Below are 23,463 nucleotides of genomic sequence, written 5' to 3' on the forward strand. Positions count from 1 at the left end.
TTTGTATGGCAGATGTACCTGAGGTCTTGCTCACTAGCCTAAAAGTCACCCAACTCCCAAGGACACAGTGTAAGGGGGTAGAAGCTTTTCAAAAATGGAGTATTTTCCGCTGCATTATTTTCTGCACACAAAGTAAAAAGGGGTTTCATAAGAATAGGTGCCAACTGCAAATTAGTATTAGGCAAGCTGCCAGTTTCAAAGTTTTTAGCTTTGTTTACTAACTGTAAGTAAAATAAACATGCTAACATCATTTCCAAGGGCATCAGAAAATTTTCTGACACCAACTGAACATTTCCCACTGCAAATTACTTGGTTTTGCATAGGATTTTTTTTCCTAATTCAAACTTTTACATAAAACTGACACCACTGCCAATGTCAAAGGGAGCTCAGAGGTGAAGTAAATGACCTTACTTTAAAGTCTTGGGAGTTTTGCCAAAACCAAGGCTTGCTCCTTTCCGTTTTTAGGCTGTGGTGGGAAAAGGTGTAGTGGTATTTCACATTTGGAGGGGGGGTCCAAACCTCTCCTGAAAAGTTCCTAAACCCTCTCTAAGCTTTAGGTTTGTAACCTGCTTGCAGAGCTGCTTGTCCCAGGACAATCCATTGCTCTGCTACAGATCTCAACCTCCATCTAGCTAACAGACAATAGCAGCTAGGGCAGGAAGATTATCCAAGGTCAGAATTCCAGTACCAGCGCACCAGCGCCTTCATTTCATAAGAAATATGGTGCTTGTCACCAGGAATTACTGGATAGGTATTATTATTATTATTATTATTATTATTATTATTATTATTATTATAGCCCGCCCATCTGACTCAAACTCAAGGAATACAAGGGGGGGGGGTGGAATCTTATAGTGGAGATGTAGCTGCAATGAAGACATTCTAGGATACAGTCATACCTCATGTTACGGTTTTTCAGGTTGGGTCCCATGGCAACCCAGAAGTACCGGAATGGGTTACTTCCAGGTTTCGCTGCATGCGCACAAGTGCCAAATCGTGCCGCGCACCTGCGCAGATACGAAGCTTCAGGTTGCGCGCTTTTCATGTTGCGAACGGACCTCTGGAACGGATCCTGTTCGCAACCAGAAGTACCACTGTATTTCAAAAACTAATCATGGGGAAATTAGCATTTTGTTAACGGAACACTACCTTGTGTGACGCGGGTGGCGCTGTGGGTAAAACCTCAGTGCCTAGGACTTGCTGATCGCAAGGTCGGCGGTTCGAATCCCCGCGGCGGGGTGAGCGCCCGTCGTTCGGTCCCAGCTCCTGCCTACCTAGCAGTTCAAAAGCACCCTTAAGTGCAAGTAGATAAATAGGTACCGCTCCGGCGGGAAGGTAAACGGTGTTTCCATGTGCGGCGCTGGTGCAGGCTCGCCAGATGCCACTTAGTCACGCTGGCCACATGACCCGGAAGTGTCTCCGGACAGCGCTGGCTCCCGGCCTCTTGAGCGAGATGAGTGTGCAACCCTAGAGTCGGACACGACTGGCCCGTACGGGCAGGGGTACCTTTACCTTTACCTTGTGTGAAGAAATCCAGAATAAGTAGGGACAAGACAAGAAAGAAGATTCCAACTAAATATCAGGAAGAACTTTCTGACCGTAAGAGTTGTTTGACAGTGGAACAGTCAGGAGGTGGTGAATTCTCCTTCCTTGGAGGTTTTTAAGCCAAGGTGGGGCGGCCATCTGTCATGAATGCTTTAGCTGAGATTCCTGCATTGCAGGGGGTTGGACTAGATGACCCTTGAAGTCCCTTCCAAGTCTACAATTCTATGACTCTAAGACTCAGGCTGGTGAACAGGCTGCACCAACTACTTACAACATGAAAAACAGATGTTGTGGACATGCCCTAAGCCACTTTTTCCTAGTACATACAAAACCATCACAGCAAAACAAATGCACATTATGCTCCTCTGACAAAGTTATTCTAGATGGCAAGTCCCCAAGCTGCTCCATAATGAAACTAGTTTACCCATGGAAGTTACTTAGCTGGGCCCAATCCTGTATTTTGACAGAACAATCTTGGATGCTGAATACTTTCGCATAAGCCAGGAAGATAAGCCTTTTGCCAACATTCGAAAAGAGAACAGAGAAAGAGAAAATAAAGCCTTTTGAGAGGAGGGCAGGTCAAGTCCTGTTTATCACTGATCAGAAGCAGATGACCCATCACAAAGCAAAATGATGTTTCATTCGACACAATCATGTTAAAATCTAAAATGTTTGCATACTTCCACAAGCTCCAATGATCAACATTTTATTGGGTCTATACAAAGGCAACCAGTTCAGATTAAGTAAACTACATTATTTAAACTAAAAATGAATAATAGATATGCATAGCTAGAAGGAATTAGCAAGCAGTACTCTCAAAGGGCCTCTACCGTAATTTTAAGACAACCAAGCAAAACAAACAACAGCTGTACTGTCAAAAGTTTAATACAGGTTTTTATAGCTATTTTTTTGCCGTCTGTAGCTCATGTCAAAGGAAACAAATAATACAAAAAGTAGGTGAAAACAAAAATAATCATTTGGCACTATTGTGTACAATTGGTACACAATATGCTGGGCTGCATATCATATTTTTACTATATTATCTTGTTGAACAACATGCCAATTTTATGCTCAAAATTTAAACTAAGTATTTTTAATATGTTAAATAAAACATCCGAGCTTTATACTACAGAAATTATGACAAAAGTTAGATACAAAAGTGATAAAGATAGAATGGCTAAAGGAAGAAAGTTAAGCTGCTTTATACCACAGACATTATGACCAGCAGTAGCAGGTCTATCCTGGCCAGCAGAATTATTTAACAAATTAATTTAATTTCTTATTCAATTCCTAGCTTAAATCAACCTGCAGCCTTTAACTTAAAAGTATCAGTAGGACTCCTTGTCTTTCAGCATTTTGGCTGGGACAGCTCAGTCAGTAGAACAGAAGACTCTTAATCTCATGGTCGTGAGTTCAAACCCCATGTTGGACAAAAGATTCCCACATTGGATTAATGACCCTCATAAGGTAAAGGTAAAGGGACCCCTGACCATTAGGTCCAGTCGTGACCGACTCTGGGATTGCGGCGCTCATCTCGCTTTACTGGCCGAGGGAGCCAGTGTACAGCTTCCGGGTCATGTGGCCAGCATGACTAAGCCGCTTCTGGCGGACCAGAGCAGACACAGAAACGCCGTTTACCTTCCCGCTGGAGCGGTACCTATTTATCTACTTGCACTTTGACGTGCTTTCGAACTGCTAGGTTGGCAGGAGCAGGGACCGAGGAACGGGAGCTCACCCCGTTGCGGGGATTCGAACCGCCGACCTTCTGATCAGCAAGTCCTAGGCTCTGTGGTTTAACCCACAGCGCCACCCGCGTCCCGTAATGACCCTCATAGTTCCTTCTAAATTTAAGCTTATATGATCCCTACAATGACTTCAAACCCAGACTGCACTTTCTAGGGAGATTTTTCAACGTGTACTTATGAAGTCGCCACACCCCCAGCAATTGAGAAATACGTAGTTCTCTTTGCAAGTTTCCCCAATGATTCTCTTTGTGGAGTCATCTCCATAAACTCATACACACGGAAATCTCAAGCAGAGTATGTGTTAAACCTGAATATGAATCAAGGTGCTTGATGGATGGCCGCAGGCTTGTCACTGCATCTCAGCCTTCATTACTCATGTTATGCAATCCCAGTAATTGTTATCTCTCCTTATGTTATTAGGCTATCTGGGTATTAATATAAAGCATTCTTCTCAGTGAAACTCCTAGGTACAGCCAGCTAATGATCAAGGTGAACATAATTTACAGTCATGTTAAATTAATATAAGTGAAAGGAATAAAAACAGCATAAAGGAAGATACAAAGGATCTTATTCTTTTATGGAAGTATGCCTTTTAAGTTAGTCCATAAAACCCCACCATTCTCAAACCAAACAAAGACGAAAGTTATACATAAAATTGATGCATAAAAAAGAAAGTACATAAAATCAAAACAATGCAGCAAAGAGGACACACACCTCAGATTTTAACACTGGATTTTCAGAGTATATGAAAAACGTAAACAGAGTGTCTTGGAGCATATTAAAGTTTAACAAACTGATTGGGACATTCGAGCTCCCTTCCTCAGACTCATGACCTGTTCCTCTCAGCTGGCAGAAGAGGAGGATGGAGAAATAAAACCGTCGGCAGGGGCCAAAGGCCGGGAAGGCGAAGAGGCGCGGGCCGCCTGTGACATTTCAACTCTTGGGCAGAAAGGTCCACAAAGCGAGTTATGAAGGCAGCTCCGGGGAAGGGCTTCCTCCGCCCGGAAGGCGAGCGCCGCTGCCCCCCCCCCCGCCCGCCCGCCCGGGAGAACTTTCCGCCCGGGCCGCCTCCGCCCACTCACCCGAAGCCACGGCGAGAGCAGAGAGCCCCCGCCGCCGCCGCCGCCGCCTCCTCTCACCGGCATCTCCGCGGTCGCCGCGACGCTCCGCCCGGGACTGGCGGGTCCCCCTCGGAAGCGACGCGACTTCCCCGCCGGACTCCGCCCGCGCCCCGCCCCCGACGCGGCTCAGCCTCCGGCGCCTCCCCGGGAGCCGAGCGCGGGGCTCCGGCCGAGGCGAAGCGACGGCGCCGCCCCGGCCTGCCTGGCGGCGCCCCAGCCCCGCCGAGAAGGAAGGCCACGCCGGGCGGGCGGGCGGGCGGGCGCGCGCTCCGGGGCAGAGCAGGAACAAGGGAGGAGGGCCCGGCAGCGCGCGCCTGTGGAACGCCTGGAAAGGAGAAAAGGCGACTTGAGGGCAGCAAGCCAAGCGGGCTTAGGAAGCCCAACAGAAACTCTTTCAGATAGCTTGTTTCGCGAGCCCTCGTCCTGAAGAAGCAAAACAATGGTCATTGTAACTACTGTACATTTGTTTTGTCTCCCTTTATGCAATAGATATGCACTGGCCAGAGCAATGCATATACACTGAACGATTGCAGTGCAGTAACTAAGACAACAAAGTGGTATTTTAGCACCTATCCAATGCATGCCCTACATATTTTCCTCCTAAAACCAATGTCAAGTTACTTTCAGAACAGGAAATCAGTATTAGAAGCCAATTATCAAGAAGGAAGTGTGTGAAAATACACACACAATACACACACAAATATGCACTTAATATAAAGTTCACCCACACATACAAGTTCAGCCCCGCTACATACTAAAAAGGCCTTATCCCACAAAGCCCAGAGAGCAAGGCCTCAGTGGCCAATTGTAGAAGATGGGCAGGCTCACCTGGCATGGGGCACACAATTTCTATTCCCAGAATTGGAGACAATAGTTGCTTTAGTTACACTTAACAGGAAATGCAGTAATTTTTTTGTGTTGCAAGGTCAAGATCCCATCCTGCATTCTCCAGGGTCCTGGTCCCATTTCACTGCTAAGTCAGCACCGAGGGAGCCTTTGCCTCGTCCTCCTCCTGTGGCTACAGCCACAGATCTCAGTGCTGTTGCCTCTCAGCGGAGGCACAGGTGGTTCTGGTTTCTGGCTTATCCGTACTATGCTGCTGCCCTCTTTCCCAATGGCCTGAGCTCAGGAAAGGGAGGACTAAAGGATAAGAGGAAGGGCTGACTAGTAGGGGAGTTAGGGATATTATTTGGAGTCATCTTTCCTAAGAAACCGGACAATGAAGAAATCAAACTCGAGAGATAGTATGGCTTCTTAGCTAATGAGGTTTCTTAGGAGAGATAACTCAAAATAACTCTTTTTCATTACTTGTAAACCCATCCTCTTATGCCATAGTCATTCTTTCCGTCTCTCCCTGGGGTCATTCCACATCAGATCAACGCAAAAAACAAGGGTTTCGTCACCCACCATCTCAGATTTTGATGAAACTTGGTCTACACCCTTCTCTTGTGGTTGAAAGAAACCCCCTTAATTTTCCCCCCTCTATCTCAAATGGTTTTAATTTCATAGCACTTCAAAGTTTCATGAAATCTGCGTTACCCTCGGCACATGTACATTTTACATGTATTAACATAATATCGTATCTGAATAAGTGTGCATGCACACGAAAGCTCATACCAAGAACAAACTTAGTTGGTCTCTAAGGTGCTACTGGACTATTTTTTTATTTTATATATATATTTCTAGCATAATATTCGCTGGAATGCGAGTGGCGCTGTGGGTTAAATCACAGAGCCTAGGACTTGCTGATCAGGTCGGTGGTTTGAATCCCCGCGACGGGGTGAGCTCCTGTTGCTTGGTCCCTGCTCCTATCAACCTAGCAGTTCAAAAGCATGTCAAAGTGCAAGTAGATAAATAGGTACCGCTCCGGCGGGAAGGTAAACGATGTTTCTGTGCACTGCTCTGGTTTGCCAGAAGCGGCTTAGTCATGCTGGCCACATGACCCGGAAGCTGTACGCAGGTTCCCTCAGCCATTAAAGCGAGATGAGCACTGCAACCCCAGAGTTGTCCGCGACTGGACCTAACAGTCAGGGGTCCCTTTACCCTTTTAACATAATATTGGATATTATAAGTTTCCCCCCGAAAGTGCATACTGTTATGTTAATTTTTATGATGAACAACTTTGTTTCATTATTTTTTTCTATTACAGCTATGGATTGTAGGAAAGTTGTACCCAGTAGCCATTTTCCCCCACGATGTCCAAAAAAGGTAAAAAATTTGTTAACAGGGAATAAAAAACCCATAAATTTCATTCTTTGTCGAGAAAGAGTATATCTTTGTGATAATTTTCAACATCAAAAACTTTGAGTTCCATCATACCCACATGCTGAAAATTGAGGTTTTCTAAACCTAGGTTTTCCACCAAAAAAAGTACATTAATTATATATATATTTGGCATTTATAAAATCTTTTGAATGGTGTATTTTTTCCTGAAATCCTCATCCTCTTATTGAGCTCTGTGTAAAATTTCAAAGAGATCTGATCATTGGTTATGGAGAAGAAGAAAAAATGTACATGTGCCAAGGGTCTCAAGAGGAACAGACAACAGAGATTTCACAAAACTTTGAAGTGCTATAAAATTAAAACTGTTTGAGATAGAAGGAAAAAATTTAAGGAGGTACACCAAGTTTCATCAAAATCTGAGACGGTGAGTGACATGACCGTCTTGACATGACGTGGAATGACCCCCTGACCTCAATGGTGTCTCCGAGTATCTTCTGTGAAATTGCTATTTTGTGGTGCCCACAACAGAACAGCGTTTTCGTGCGCTGCTCTGGTTCGCAGAAGCAGCTTAGTCATGCTGGTCACATGACCCGGAAGCTCCCTTGGCCAATAAAGCGAGATGAGCGCCACAACCCCAGAGTTGGTCATGACTGGAGTTAATGGTCAGGGGTTCCTTTACAGTAAGTTTTACTCAGAGTAGACCCACTGAAAATGAACATGATTAAATTAGGTCCATTAATTTCAGTGGCTTTCCTCTGAGTAAACATAGCTGAAAACCATCCTTTGATTTCTGAATGTCCCCCATGGCCCAAAAGACTGGATTCCCCTGATATAAACCTGTGACGCCAAATGCGTAAACAAAACAGAACCTAATACTAGTTGATAATGAATAGTTATTATTGTGGCTAAATCTGTGCTTACAATGAGCAACACTGGAAGAAAGAGTGTCAACACATCCCGTCTTGCCACAACCCTACATGCCTTATTTCCATTTCAAAATCATAGTAAATATAAATCAAATGTAAACTACTGCTTCTAAGTTATAGGTGAAGGTTCAGTTAATCCACCTGTGGAAGCCTCATGCCAGGTTGGATATGTTAAAACTGCAAACAGTGATTACCAGTTTGGAGGAAGTAACAATTTGCAAGTATGATGAAGAATACCATTTGCCCAGAGCTATCCCCTGCAGATGGTACAGCCTTAAAATCCTTGGTAAGGTAAAGGTAAAGGGACCCCTGACCATTAGGTCCAGTCGTGACCAACTCTGGGATTGCGGCGCTCATCTCGTTTTACTGGCCGAGGGAGCCGGCATACAGCTTCTGGGTCATATGGCCAGCATGACTAAGGCAAACCAGAGCAGCGCACGGAAACGCCGTTTACCTTCCCGCTGGAGCGGTACCTATTCATCTACTTGCACTTTGACGTGCTTTTGAACTGCTAGGTGGGCAGGAGCAGGGACCGAGCAACGGGAGCTCACCCCATCGCGGGGATTCAAACCACCGAACTTCTGATCAGCAAGTCCTAGGCTCTGTGGTTTAACCCACAGCGCCACCCGCGTCACTAAAATCCTTGGTAGTGGGTTCAAAAATAGAATTGACCAGACCTGCCTTCTGCAGGTATGCCTAACTGATAAGAAGACCTGCTGGGGACTGCTCCCATCTGACATCAACACAACCTCTCATCATTGGTCAGTTGCCTGCTTTGAATGCAGTCCTACCCCCTGCCCCCACCAAAGGAGAAGGTTCATCGTCTGGGGGTGCCCAGGTGACCTCAGTGGCTATGTGACCTCAGTGGCTATGTGTGTCTTTTACCAGCTTCAGTGAGTGAGACAGCTATGGCCGATTCTGGATCAGGTTAGCTTGTCCACAAGCTGCAATGTCCTCTCTGTGGGACTACTCTTGAGGCTGACCTAGACACTTCAGCTAGTTCAAAACATGGCAGCTTGACGGCTCACTGGGGCAGAATATCGCCACTGCATTATGCTACTGCTGAAAGAATTGCATGGGCTGCCAATTAGCTACCAGGCTAGGTTCAAAGTGCTGGTTTTGGTGTGCAAAGCCCTGTACAGCTTGGGACCAGGATACCTGTCCTGTACGGAGCTCTAGGTTCAGGCAGAACTACGTTCTGTGGCCAGGCCTCTCCTTCCACCCATGTCCAGGTTGGCATATCGACAAGCAGAACAGGGAGCAAGAGGAGAGATCCAGAGGAAAGTTTCTTATTTTGGAACAGCAAGATACAAAAAGGAATGGGGAGCTGCGGGGGGGGGGGGAGAGAGAGAGCGAAGAGCAAAGCTTTATTCTGAAATAATGAGAAGTTTTTCAAACATTAGCAATATTATTCCCTCTGAGTCTTGCAATCCCTTGCAAGAGAGGGATGTACCAGACCCACAATTAACTCACGTTAAGCTGTCAAATATGTATTTAATTATTATAGTGATAATTAAGAAGTCAATATATATGTGTTCAACTAATACAGTAACCATTAAGGGTGACATTTTAAAACATCAACTAAGGCTTTATTACAATGCAGATTAAAATTAAAAAATTACTCAGCAGCTGCTTCACATCTAACAAAATTTGATTCTCTATTTCAAAACTAGGCAGCAGTATACATTTGCTATGATGCATCTTATTTCAAGGAAGAGATGCACATCCTGTTGATGAAATTACTCAAGTCTTTGAAAACGATTAACTGCAAATTCTTGTGCACTTGAAGATTAATATAGTTCAGAATGTTCTAGGCTAGGCAACAGAGGAAGAGTTTAATGATTTGAAATTATAATTGTGAAAAATCATTTAGGTGGGACAAAAAAAATATTTTATTTTAAAGAACTAAGTTAAAGCACAACAGTAATATTTCAGAGTTCTCTCAAGAGCTGAGAGGACTACATACTCAAAGAAGAACAAAACATCCTGAAGAATGCTAGAAAAAAAATCTAGTTCGTACTAAAATTCATACTGATACAGTTACCGACTCATTCCATAATTGTTTGCATTGTAATGGAATAATCCCTCATTGATAAGTATGGCTCACATGAGATATAAAATTTTACTTAACATAGACAAAATATTCCGGATCTTCCAGGTTTTTCATTTACTCTAACTCAGTATGTTAACTACTCCATAGCTTGGCATACCAATTTGCAATGGCAAGACCTTCCTTTTTCCAGTGATGAGTAACTACGGGTCTCACAACCACCAACATAAACCTGAAGAGATCTTTTGCTGTAGTGTCAGTGTTGCCTCCATCAAAGACAGAAAGCACACACAATTTTGGTTCTTTGAAAATAAAAAACCCGAAACAATGCACGAGTAACTGCCCAATCTACAATTCTTCAAAGCAGATTACAAAATAAAACAAGAGTCATACTCAGAAAGCACAACGAAAAGACCACAGCACCCACGGAATTGCATGACAGACATTCTGCCACTCACCTAGCCAACCAGATCAAAAGCCTTGCAGCAGCCCTTTCTAAAAGAAAAGCTGTAGATCAAGCCTTCCTCAACCTGGTGCCCTCCAGATGTTTTGGAGTATGATGCCCATCTGCTTCAGCCAGCACAGCCACAGTTGACGGAAGTTGTAGTCCAAAAACCTCTGGCCTGAATATGAGGCACACTTCCCCCCCCCCCAAATTCCGACTGTGAAAAGTTAAAGTGAGGCTTATATTCGGAACCGAGCGCTGCGCGCCCACCCCCTGACACTCCCGCCTCCCGGCACTACTACCCCAAGCTGGTGCCGGCTGCCCCCACCCCCCCGTTCAGGGCAGTAGTGCCAGGAGGCGGGCGCACAGCGCTCAGTTCTGGATATAAGCCTCACTTTAACCTTTCACAGTCAGAATTTGGGGGGAAAGTGCGGCTTATATTTGGGCCAATATGGTAGATCGATTTCTGCCCCTTACTGAGAAGAGCATTCCACAGCTTAAAGTCAATCATTATAGAGGCCTTGTAATGCCTTGTTATCATTGCCTTAGGACTCCTCCCCATTTTCCTTTTCTTTCAGTTTATTTTAAATTTTAACTTGTAGAAATTTATAACATTTTTATGGGCTAATGCTTTATAAACAAACAGAAGAACACTGACATTTAGTATAAATGTCTGGCCCTAAGTAGGTCCATAACGGAAAAGCTCCTCTAATTTTACATTCAACAGAAGACTGCTGTGCATTTCCCTCCAGGATCTCTTCCCAGGGATCTCCTGCATGGTGCAAGGCTTGGGCTGCATCTAGGGAGAGGTGCCCCTAAACACATTCATTTGTAAATGCCAATAATCAGAAGCACACCTGAGACCAGGGAACCTGTGGCCCTCCAGATGTTGTTGGACTACAACTCTCCTCACCCCTGATCATTGGTCATGTTGGCTGTGGCTGATAGAAGCTGGAGCCCAACAACGCCTGGAAGGCAGCAGGCTCCCCAGTGCCACTTCCACAAGATCCTTTGCTGAGACGAAGGGTAGGCAGGAGCCCATTTCAAACCATGGTTTGGTGTTGCATCTGAATAGCCTCTGATACTAATTCCAGGGTTCCAATATTAAGCAGAGTTGAAATCAAGTTTTAAACCTTTGTTTAGAGGGCCTGTTGCTGACCTTAACCATGGTACATATCACTGGAGATGTAATGCTAAGCCATGGTTAAGGGAGGAGCAAGACATTTTCCCAATTCTGGCTTCCAGTTTGTAAAGCCTGCTTTACAGCAAATCACCATTACATCTATAATCTGGAGAATGACATACTTCAGTTCAAACCAAATGCACTGTAAGAACCAAATTCTATCTCAATGGTTTGTTGTTTTTATTTTGCTTGATCTGCACAGCTAGTTTGCTGTGTTTCTTCTTCAAGGCTATTCAGCACTAGCTTCATTTAAGTGAAATTATGTTCTTTGGCTTTTATAAGCTCCCCTTGCCATCCTGTCATTTGGAGTCAAACTCCAATGACATCCAAATCTCTTCTTTCACAGTAATCAGGGGGTTTATTTAGGTCACAAGCAAAATAAGCAGACACTTTTCAGAACAGAAAAAGTCCTGTTCTCACAGATGTTTGCAAAGCAGTATAAGCATCAGCACATGACCTTGTCCATGAGCAAAACCCTGCTGGTAACAAAGAAATGTGTATCGAGGGGAAGATGCAGGACCACACACACCATTTGCCACGGTGGCCTCTCTGTACCCACCAATTCTCCACCCCACAGGAAGGGCTCACCGTGTGCCCTGGACCCTCCAGATTCCCAGTGACTGGTGCAGGAGGTGTGTGGAAGAGGCCTGCAACAAGATGGCCCCAATACACATGGCAAAAGCTTCTAAACAGTACACAGAAAGCTTCAGTCACCATGGAAAATGGGATGTGGGGAGTGGCAGCGCCTCCATGTCAAACATCATGTGTGTCCCAGACCTACAAGCAACTTAAATCTTGCACTTTTCATACCTTGGCCTGTGTTTCTCAAATACATCCAGCTGTCTCCTTCTTTCCCCAATCCTTCCATTTTCTGTGCCCGACTGACTCCTTAGACTTAAATGCATTCATATGCCTATCTACTCTGAAGCAAATCCTATTGCGTTCAAAGGGGTTTAATTCTCAGGTGTGTACATAGAATTGCAGCCTGCATGCCTCTATCTCCCAGATTGTTTCCCGTTACTCCCCCCTGCCACCCCCACTTACTAGTTTCTGCTTATTTCAGTCTCCAAGCCTCTGTCTCCTCCATAATCTGGACATGGGGCTGGAAATCTAACACAGGAGTTCAGGCCAGGCATCATACATCTCTAGAAAGGAGTGGAACTGATCCACTGACAGTTAGAGGCTAGCAGTTTGTCTTTCACCTGGGGTGAGCCCCCCACCCCAAATACAGAAGACCTACAAGCCCTTTTTAGTTTCAAGAAGACCAGCTCCTTATGCAGTGTTGCACACACAACCTGGGTTCTCTTAGTACAGGAAGAATGAAAGAAGAGAAGCAGAAGCAGTGTGCAGCTATGACACTGCAGGTGACTGGAGCAGGCACACAACCCCCCAAAACCTGCTGAATGCCAACAAACTGCCATACTTTTGCACGTACACCAATCTGGCATATCTCAGGCAGCGTCTGCAAGAGACCACATGCCCCTTAAGCAGAGAACCTCAGAGAAAGCCTCACTTCAGATTTTCTCAATTACTATAAATACATTTTTTGAAGAACAAAATGCAACTTTTTGAGAGCAATGGCCCCAATACTGGGGAGTATGTTGCGCCCAAGGAGACCCACCTCAGCATGGGCCATCCTGCTTTCATGAAACTGAGAAAGGCCACTCTGTTTCATAAGCCCTTTGAGGGCTTCACTGCAATGCATTGGGCAAGGTCATCAAACAGAGATTTTGGCCTGTGCCACCCCAGCCCTTGTGATGCTTTCCCAAAGGCAGCTAAGGAGGTGTCCATTTTGGGGAAGGAGGTGCGAGGCGAGATCCTAGAGCCCTCTTAACTCCTCCCCAAAACTGGGAAAGCACTGACTAGACTTTGGGAAGGAGGCAGGAGGAGCCTCACACCTCCTTTCCAAAGCCCAGCACCTCACCTACCAGGTTTTGAGACGGTGCCCCTTGGCTCAGCACCCAGTGTCTGCTTGCATAGCCCTAAATTCACCCATGCAAAAATTTTATAGACCGGGGTAATGCTTATGTGAGCTCTTTAGAGCAGGAGTGGGACAATCTTTGACTGTCTAGATGTTGTTGAACTACATCTCCCATCAGTCTTGACCATTGGCCATGCTGACTAGGGCTGATGGGAGCTCTAGTGTGGCAACATTTGGAGGGCCAAAGATTCCCCACCCCTGCTCTAGAGCAAACTTGCAACTAGATGGGAAATATACATTGAATAATAAATTGTTAGGGGCCAGGATCTCACAGGATTGCTGGCAAAGCTGTGGAAGGAAAGGAGATTTCTTCCATCTTTGGTGGAAATGTCATTTTGTGAAAGATACCTGGGCTGCAGTATTCACAAAAATATCGGTTATTACATGTCAAACTATTCCACCTAATCTGGCATTAGCTTTATTATTGATTCAACCTTCTAATGACTTTCAAATAATAGAGAATTGTCAGAGTCTAGAAATACCACTGGGAGGCCACAGAGTTCACCATACAAGGGTAGTTAGACGGAATATGGTGTTATCAGGGCGATTGGTGTATCACGGTTGATGGTTAGAGACATTGCCCCCCAATGACATAATATGGTGGCCCTTCATCTTATATGTAAACAAAGATAGACCCTTGCTCTGACCTCCATCAAATCAGCTGTCAGTGGGGAAGAGTTGCATTCAAAGGATCAATGCAGCGCGAGGAGATCTGTAAGTAACTTTTCTCTACACAATGCAGTATCTTTGCAATAGCTTAACTACAGTACCTTTTGTACAGTAGTATCTCAGTTTCCAAATGTCTCGGAAGTCGAACGTTTCAGTTTCTGAACACAGAAAACCCAGAAGTAAATGCTTCCATTTTCGAACACACTGAGGTCCCCCCCATTTTCTCTACTGAATTTGCAGACTGCCCTTTGCGCCTTGGTTTTTGAACGTTTTGGAAGTCGAACAGTCTTCCAGAATGGATTACATTCGAAAACTGAGGTACCACTGTACTGTTCCCTTGTACCTTGCCACTTTCATTTTCTGTCTTTCTGTGGCAAAAATGTCACTAACATAATTTTTAAAATACATGGTCAAAGGTTAGTCACAACGTCTCAAGCATTTTAGCTTTACAGATCTGTTAGCACAAGTACCTGGTGAGGAAGGCCTCGTTTCAGTCCTCTCAGTCTCTTTCCTGCAGGATGTCTTGGGCTGGAGTTACAGCTCTGGTTCCAGTCCCAGTCACACGGGGATGGTGGGATTGTTGTCTGTTCCCTGAGTTGAAAAGGAAAGGAAAGGAAAGGGTAAGTCTAATGCAAGTAACATTAAACCTGAAACACTAAAAACTTAACACTTGGTAGTTACTTTACTTTTAAACTGCATGTGGCACATGCAAGGCAACAGTTCTGCATGGCAACTGACACAGCAGACATTACTAGTTTTGATGGAGTCTGAACAAGTTCTTTCACTGTACTTAGCACTATACAATCACTATACAATTCAGAAACCGGCAAATGAAACGATCAAAGGGATGGAGCGGCTCCCCTATGAGGAAAGGTTTTTAGTTTAGAGAAATGTATGAGGTGACATGACGGAAGTTTATAAAATTATCAATGGCATGGAAAGAGTTGATAGAGAAAAGTTTTTCTCCATCTCTTGTAACTTGTGGGCACCCAGTGCAGCTGCATGTTGGGAGATTCAGGGCAGATAAAAGAAAGTCCTCCTTCCTGCGGGGTGCATGGCTCAACTATGGACTTTGCTTCCCCAGGAGACCAACTTGGATGGCTATGGAAGAGGGCTGGCTAAGGCGGTCTGTGGCTGTTTGCCATGATGGCTCTGCCCTGCCCTCCATGGCTGGGGGCACTCATGTTTCTGAACTGCAGTTGCTGGAAGCCACAGGGGGAAGAGGCTCTTGGGCTCAGTCCGGCTTGCTGGCTTCTCATCTGGCTGGCTACCGTAAGAACAGGATGCTGGACTATTGGCCTGATTCAGCAGGCTTGTCTTAGGTACTTAAAGAGCAGAAACAGACTTAAGACTCAAACTTAAAAATTCAAAGTTTTAAACAAGCGCTGAAAGAACTACCTGCATTGGCCACTGAAGGAAGGGGGCTTGACTCTACTTGCACATGAATCAATATGTGTTCTCATTTTGCATTTTTATGTTGTGAACCACCTTGTGATCTTCAGATGAAGGTCAGTTTACGAATTTAATAATAAATAAAATGCTTGCCCTCTCATGAACTTGCCTTGGAAGTCAACAGAGCCTGAACGCGGGGAAGATGAAGACGAGAAAACAGGCATTATGCCTCTAACGGCACCTCGTATGCAGTCAGAAGAGTGACTATTACTTTGCTCTGCCACAAACTCTGGCATGGAAAACAGGTTCCAGAAATGAGCTTCATTTCAGAACCAGCTCTGCCACTCCGCCTGGCACATTCTGGGGCCTTGGCAGACACTCTCTTCAGGGACAGAGTCACCTCTCCTTTGTGCAAGTAGGTCACATTTAATGATCTCGCAGGCAACTCCAAACCCACCAACCTATTCCCCTCAATCACCTAGTCCCCAAGTCCAGCAGGTGCTGCCCCCAGACACATGTCATTTCATTCCAACCCATAATTAATTCCAAGGCGATGGAGCTTTGTTTTCATGGCCCATCCTGGCACACAGCGCCATTCCAAGGACCATTCACCTCCCGGTGCACTCACTCACGACAGCGAGCTGAAAGACAGGCTGACGCACACGGACCCTTCCTTGCCACACCCTCCATCCAAGCACCTTGCTAACAATAAACCTTCCACCTTTATTCCTAGGGGAAACCCTGAGTAATCAGACATTTCTAAAATGGTTGTTCAACTCTCCCTTCTGCTTCAGAAGATTGCCAGAAATTAAAAGACAATGAAATTAGAGGGGAAACCTTTCAATGTTCTTTTATCTATTTACTTTTCTAGAAATGATTCCTCTTTAACACCAGCCATGCTGTGAAGCAATCTCCCAAAAGAGAACCAAGTTCTATCCATAATGAATTCTAACTACTTAATATAAATTCTAATTTTCTTATTCTTCGCATGCTTTATTCTGAAATGAGAATTAACAGAGTTTCTGTACATGTAAACATGCCCATCAGAAATTCAACAGGCACCAATTTTCCATCACTACATCTCAGCATGGGGGAAGCTGCACCTGTTGAATTTCTGACTATATAATTTGCTATTGAGCTGTTAAAAGAGATAGTAGCAGGAAAGAGGGTAGAAAGTGGAACATCACTGGAAAGCCAGAAAGAGAAAACAGACAAACATGCAAGCCCAGTTCTCCCACTTTCTGCACCTTGAATTCATCTGTAATCGCTATGTGCACACTCTTGAAACAGGCTGCAGAAGAGAAACTGCTAAAACTTGTTTTAGATAAAGTGAGATTAGAAACCAAACCTAGATTCTACATGCTCAGAATTGCACAAGACAAATATTATTTAAACTAATTTTGCCTTCTGTAGCAGCAAGACCAAGTTTGTGTTTTTTACAGTGGTTTTCAACCAGTGTGCCATGGCACCCTGGGGTGCCTTGAATGGTGGTCAGGGGTGCTGTGGGCAACCCTGGCCTCTGTCCCTCTTTCCTTCCCTCTGTCCTCTGATGCCCTCCCACGTCTCTGTCTCCCAGAGGATTGCACAGCTGTTTGTTGCACCATCCCTGGCTACAAGCTCCCCAGACCATCGGTAGGCAAACTAAGGTCTGGGGGCCGGATCTGACCCAATCGCCTTCTAAATCCAGCCCGCGGATGGGCTGGGAATCAGCGTGTTTTTACATGAGTAGAATGTGCGCTTTTATTTAAAATGCATCTCTGGGTTATTTGTGGGGCATAGGAATTTGTTCATATTTTTTTTTTCCAAAATATAGTCCGGCCCCCAGACCTTAGTTTGCTGACCTTAGTTCACTGTCTGAGGGACAGTGGACCGGCCCCCTGCTGAAAAAGTTTGCTAACCCCTGCCCCAGACAAATGGTGCCTCTGGGGCTGTCCGGGGGTGCTTCCTAGGCCCCGGGGGGGTGCAGTGTGCGGAGGCACCTCTCTTTGGGGCAGGGGGGGTAGCTCAGAGACCAGGGGCTGCCCAGAGGACTCTCAAAGGAGAGCAGGCTCCACAAGGGAGGGTGTTCAAAAAGGGGTGAGAGGCTGGTCACTCTGCAGGCAAGGGGTGACCTAACTGGGCTCCTGAACCCCCCAGGGGTGCCGAAGAAAGAATGCAGTTGGTCAAGGGAGCTGTGGATCCAAAAAGGTTGAAAACCTCTGCCCTAAGCAAAGACATTCCATTTCAATGATGGGCAGCCTTCAACTAGGACACAACTGTGTATCAATGGTGTACCAGGGATGTCCAACCAGTAGACCGTGATCCACCAGTAGATCCCCGGCTGACCCTGGTAGATCACAGGATCCTTATCATGTACAAAATGTTATTGGAGGGGGGAAGCTTAACAACCCCCCAAAAGCTCAACAGCTCTGGGCAATCCACCCATCTCACACACGCTCCTCCTCCTTCCAATGACACTGGGTAGATCACTGCCAGTATTTTTATACTGGGAGTAGATCACAGTCTCTTGGGAATTGGACATGCCTTGTTTTCAAAGCACCTGTGACTATTATCAAAGACAATGTTAATGCAAACGTTTACTTAAATTAAACAGACAGTTACAGCACACAGTAATGCTCTCTATATGTACCTACTCAGAAGTGAGTCCCATTCAGTATAATGGGGCTTCGATCAAGGTAAGTGGGTTTAGGATTGCATTTGCAACCCAGCCCTCTGTCCACTGCAGCACACTGACTCTCTTGCTCCCTGTAAAAATGTTATTGATATTAAAACACAAAAACAGTGCAATTAACAGTAACAGAGTGGCAGTGTCGTGTAGTGGTTAGAGTGTCGGACTAGAACCTGGGAGGCCAGGGTTAAAACCCTCACTTAGCCACGAAGAACATCAGCTGACCTTGGGCCGGTCATTGCCTCTCAGCCTAACCTACCTCACAGGGTTGTTAGGGGGATTAAATAAGAAATGGGGAAACAATGTACACCACCTTGAATTCCTTGGAGAAAAAAAGGTGGGATGGAAATGAAATAAACAAATAAAGTAAAAAAGTAATAAACAGATAAAAGACTACTCAGAAGTAAGACAAATTAGCTCCTCAAGCTTCTACATAACTAGCAAAACCAGAATAAAAATGACTGAAGTCTGCAAAATAATATTTATTTATTTATTTATTTATTTATTTATTTATTTTTGCTTGGACTGCTTGAGCACAGAATTTTACTTTCAATTTAGCATGGAATACACTCCTCCCTTAATGAAATGGCCACATGCAGTGCAGCATTTTGGCTGTTGGTCATGCTACTAGTTCTCAGCATGTTACTTCAGGGCTCTTAGGAAACAAGATTACTGCACAGTATCTGCAAATAACCTCCTACAATGAACCGTGTCCTGAAGAAGCGGGGGATGTGTCTCAGAAACACAGTAGTTTCTGTGTAGTTATCATTCACATTTCACAAAAGATGGAAGGATTGCTACCATTCTTTACACCAATGACGTTTCTCAGATGGCATGTTTACATTTTGGGTGTGTGGCTAAAAAAACAGTATCATGGGTGGAGACTCTTCCTCTTACACAGCCCAGTTAGGCAACACTTAGCTGAACAGAGTGTATAAGGCATTTCAATATAGGAATTAAAGCAAGCAGCTCTGTTAAACTGGAAACTAATGTTTAATTTTTTAAAAAATCAACACTACTCTGGAAAATAATGTAGTTCCTAAAATATCAGGAGAAAGTACAATTATAAAGGGAGAGCTAAACCCTGGCTCATCTATTTGTGGACGAATCAAACATCAAATTCAATGTAGTGCACATTGCAGAACTAGTGTGATGGGCCCTGTGGACTCACTTGGATTTGTTTTCCACAGACTCTCTTATACATGCTACCATCACAGCAACAGCCAGGCTGCAAGTTAAGCCATAGTGCGTCTTGAGCTGCAGCTGAACAAGGTAACATTTCCTAGTTATGTATTTCAGCTGAAAGAGTCTTTACAGTAAATCCGCAGCTAAAATCTAAGCCATAAAATAGGACCAGATTGCAACACTACTATAGCCTGGGAGGTGGTTTTGGTTTGGTTTGGAATTTCAGTTGAAGAGTACTGAACACATTAGACACTTAACAATAATGGTGATCAGAATCCAGATTGACATGCAGAATGTTCCATATACACATAGGGGCTTTTCAACCTCCCATTCTGGAGGGAGCCCCTTGCAACAAGTTCCTCCAAAATTGAGGTCCTTCTGAAGCAGCCTTCCCTGAGGCATGAGACGCTACTACCTGCAAGAACCAAAATCAGCTATGCTCATACACACATGCACATGCCTGCATTGCACAGAGGCGTGGGCATCTATACAATCCAGAATAACACATGTTGCTTGCATGTCAGTTGTGCTCCTTGTTTTGCAGCAAAACTTAATTTCTTCTCCAGATTCATCAGCGTCATGAAGGTAAATATGCATGCTGAAGTGGCACATAAGCTTGATTTGGCTATAATAGAAAGGCTTCCTAAGTGACAAAACATATTCTCAGGTACTCTCTAGAGAAAACACTAAAGAGCAACATTTCTTGAAAATGAAAGCTAAGTAAATTCGCCATTTGGCTACTCATATTGTCAGGCAGCTATGCTGAAAGAAGAATTTTTCCAAAGCCTTCTAGGGACATGATCAATATTCTTTCTGGTAGCCAGTTGACACTAGTGCACTACCAGCTCATCACCAGTGCAGGACTCCTAAACTGACAAAGGCAAAAACCTATGAAGTGTACCTTTGTGTATATGTCCTTTTGAAATGCCTGAAAGCAGAGATTAGGAAAAAGTGGGATCCTGTTTTATGTGTTGTATGATCCAACCCAGCCCTGCACATATGGATGTGTTTTATGTGCTGGTTATTAATCACAACAATAAAGATTAAATATCTAGAATCTGTTGTTTGTGCTGTGAAGGGAAAATGAACTGAAAATCTTTTTTGAAGCTTGCCTGACATCAGGGTACTTAACCTGGGCTTTTTTTTCAGAAGGAACTCACCAGAACTCAGTTCCAGAACATCTCAGGCGGATTGCCATTCTAAGAGAATGAGGAAGGTGTTCATGGTGAGTTCTGGCACCTTTTTTTTTTTTTTTAAAGGATAGCATTGCTGGGGTCCATGAACTAGCAGCAAGGGAGAAAAAAACCCTATGCAATAAAATTAATTGTATGCAGAAATTTGTGTGTATGTGTCTGTCTGAATTTTTCTGGGGAGGGGGTCCACAGCTTTCAACAGATTCTCAAAGAGTTCTATGACCCCCAAAAGGTTAAGAATCACTGCCTTGCATTATCCCATTCAGTAAGAGTATTTAGTTGAAGAGGCTTTTTGGAAAAGGGAGGTGGAAAAAGGAATGCTAAGAATCTTGACTTTCTATTATTCAACAGCACAAAAATCTGTTAGGTTTCCAATACAATGTTAAGAAGTGTATTTTTGAAAATGAGTAGTGGGAAATATCCATCAGGGAATATCCATTACGTTCCTACTTGATGTGCTATTGCTCTAAGTCTGCATTGTCTTATCTACTAAGTTCTTGTCTCAAAAATTTAGACAGCAGCTTAAAATGCCATTCCTGACAATGCTTTCAATTTATCGCAGCAACCCCTATGTTAGCCAAGGGCATCATGTACATGCCCCTCAGAGAACTACTTCAGCTTCTGCAACTTCCTAAATTAATCACTTCTCCCATTTGCAGACAATGCCTGCAGCTTTCTTGCACACAGCTAGAGAGTAAATATTTGCTTTTTACTGTTACTCATTTTCCCAATAAGCAACTTACCCTGGATGCTGCCAAAGGTTTGCATGTCGGACCACAGGGAGCAGTTCTCTCTTGTTAAGGGGAGTGATCCCAACTGCAGCTTCAAGAATGGTTATGTATTTCTTATACTTCATCCTGCCTCCTTCAATGTGCCACCAAATGAAGTGACAACCTGTGTTCGGCTACAGCCTTTAAAAGCATCTTGCCCCAGCGATCTGACTGAACTACATCCCTGTTTTTCAAAATGGATTTCACACGCTGCAAGCCAGAGTTTTAAAAATAACTTTTGGTAAAAGTGTCTTTAAAAATCAAGAAAAGAATTCCTGACAGATTCTCCTGAAACGTCATCGTTACATAATTCCAGCGATATTTGAATAAAGCACTAATGAAAATGAATCAAGAGACAATCATGGTTCTAAGCCTAGCCTGATAATGTACACTCTCCAATTTACTAATCCTCAGCTAAATCTCCAAGGCTTATAATCTTCCAAGTACTAATGGAGTAGCAGGTGACTTGTCTCTCAAATCAAGTGAAAGGCTGCTGAAGATCGGCTTGCTAAACTTTATGTTGCCTTCAGTATTCCCAAATAAAAAACATCCTATGTCCCCAATTTCTATGATCCAAAACGACAGCATCTTAAGGACCTAGTTGCAATTGACAGGGTGGGGAAGGAAGTGGTACATTTATTAAAGCAAAATACACAGATTTAGGAGGTAATGAAAAATTGCATTCCTTTCTACTGCATCTTATAAATGGAGAAGACTGTACAGAGGGTTGTCTCCAGTTAGGAAATGCTGGAAAAAACAATGGGTAACCACCTCATCTCCACTTTCAGGACAGTGTGTCACAGACAACAAACACAGACAGAGGCAGGCTACTAGAATGTTCTGCGGGCTAACCACATGGGGATTTTATTTGCTGCAGGGCTGATTACAGTGGTACCTCGGGTTACATACGCTTCAGGTTACAAACTCCACTAACCCAGAAATATTACCTCAGGTTAAGAACTTTGCTTCAGGATGAGAACAGAAATCGCGTGGCGGCAGCAGGAGGCCCCATTAGCTAAAGTGGTGCTTCAGGTTAAGAACAGTTTCAGGTTAAGAACAAACCTCTGGAACGAATTAAGTACTTAACCCGAGGTACCACTGTATTAAAAAATTCCTTCCAGTAGCACCTTAGAGACCAACTAAGTTTGTGATTGGTATGAGCTTTCGTGTGCATGCACACTTCTTCAGATACACTGAAACAGAAGTCACCAGACCCTTATATATAGTGAGAGGGTGGGGAGAGGTATTACTCAGAAGAGTGGTGATTGGCTGGTAGGTGTGGTAAACCTGTTGACAACTGTTAATGACTGCAATTGGTCTTACAGGAAAAAGCAAGGGGTGAGATGGCTAAAAATAGCTTTATCATGTATAATGAGATAAGAAGCCTATGTCTCTATTCAGACCAGGTCTCTCCATGTTTTTAAGTTTGGTAATAAGTTGCAATTCAGCAACTTCTCTTTCCAGTCTATTTCTGAAATTCTTTTGTAATAAAGACAGATACTTTGAGATCTTGTATAGAATGTCCTGGGAGATTGAAGTGTTCTCATACTGGTTTCTCTGTCTTGTGATTCCTGATGTCAGATTTATGTCCATTTATCCTTTGGCATAGGGTTTGGCCTGTTTGTCCAATATAGAGAGCTGAAGGGCACCGTTGGCATTTGATGGCATACACAATGTTAGAAGATGAGCAATTAAACAGGCCTGAGATGGTATGTTTGATGTTGTTGGGTCCAGTAATGGTGTTGTCCTGGTGTATGTGGCAGCAAAGTTGGCAACTGGGTTTATTGCAGGCTCTGGTACCGGTGTCCATGTTAAGTCTGGTTGTTGTATTTTTGTGGGTGAGTTGTTTAAGATTGGGTGGCTGTCTGTGGGCCATGAAAGGTCTTCCTCCCAGAGCTTGAGAAAGAGAACTGTCATTGTCTAGGAGAGGTTGTAGATCTCTTATGATGCGTTGTATTGTTTAAACTTGGGAGCTGTGATTACTAGTGGTGTTCTGTTATTTTCTTTTTTGGGTCTGTCTTGCAGCAAGTTCAGCCAATCACCCGTTCCCACCACCCTTCTGATTAATACCCCTCCCCACCCTCTTACTGTATATAAGGGTCTGGTGTCTTCTGTTTCAGTGTATCTGAAGAAGTTTGCATGCAGACGAAAGCTCAAACCAATAACTTAGTTGGTCTCTAAGGTGCTACTGGAAGTAATTTTTTTATTTTGTTTTGACTACTGCAGACCAACACGGCTACCTATCTGTAACTGGGTTGATTATAGTTTAGTTTCAAAGTCTCAAACAGCAGTATCAGCAACCGAAGAGAATATGGCCACTATGCTCCTCTTGTGGTCTTGCTGCTATGATCTTAGCCATGGTTTGGC

The 23,463-nt window shown here is 44.1% G+C and overlaps 1 protein-coding gene across 12 annotated transcripts in view; it reads right to left on the reverse strand.

Moving 5' to 3' along the window:
• The window catches only part of TJP2 (tight junction protein 2), an 82,085-nt gene that overhangs the window by 45,623 nt on the left and 12,999 nt on the right, over nucleotides 1-23,463 (reverse strand). For 4 of the 12 annotated variants that reach the window (XM_083576576.1, XM_083576572.1, XM_083576577.1 and 1 more), the window contains exon 2: nucleotides 14,359-14,479. Coding sequence is in view for 6 of the 12 variants with exons in the window: in XM_083576571.1 (XP_083432697.1) it covers nucleotides 4,373-4,435 (63 nt within the window). In the remaining 6 variants the exon portion in view is untranslated. Of the gene's footprint in view, nucleotides 1-4,004; nucleotides 4,209-4,372; nucleotides 4,524-14,358; nucleotides 14,480-15,449; nucleotides 15,686-22,043; nucleotides 22,281-23,463 lie in introns of those variants that run through there. The other 8 variants (XM_083576581.1, XM_083576574.1, XM_083576573.1 and 5 more) reach the window with 7 other exon arrangements.

The sequence above is a fragment of the Podarcis filfolensis genome (genome assembly GCF_964270895.1).
Source record: "Podarcis filfolensis genome assembly, chromosome: 11".
NCBI classification, from domain to species: domain Eukaryota; kingdom Metazoa; phylum Chordata; class Lepidosauria; order Squamata; family Lacertidae; genus Podarcis; species Podarcis filfolensis.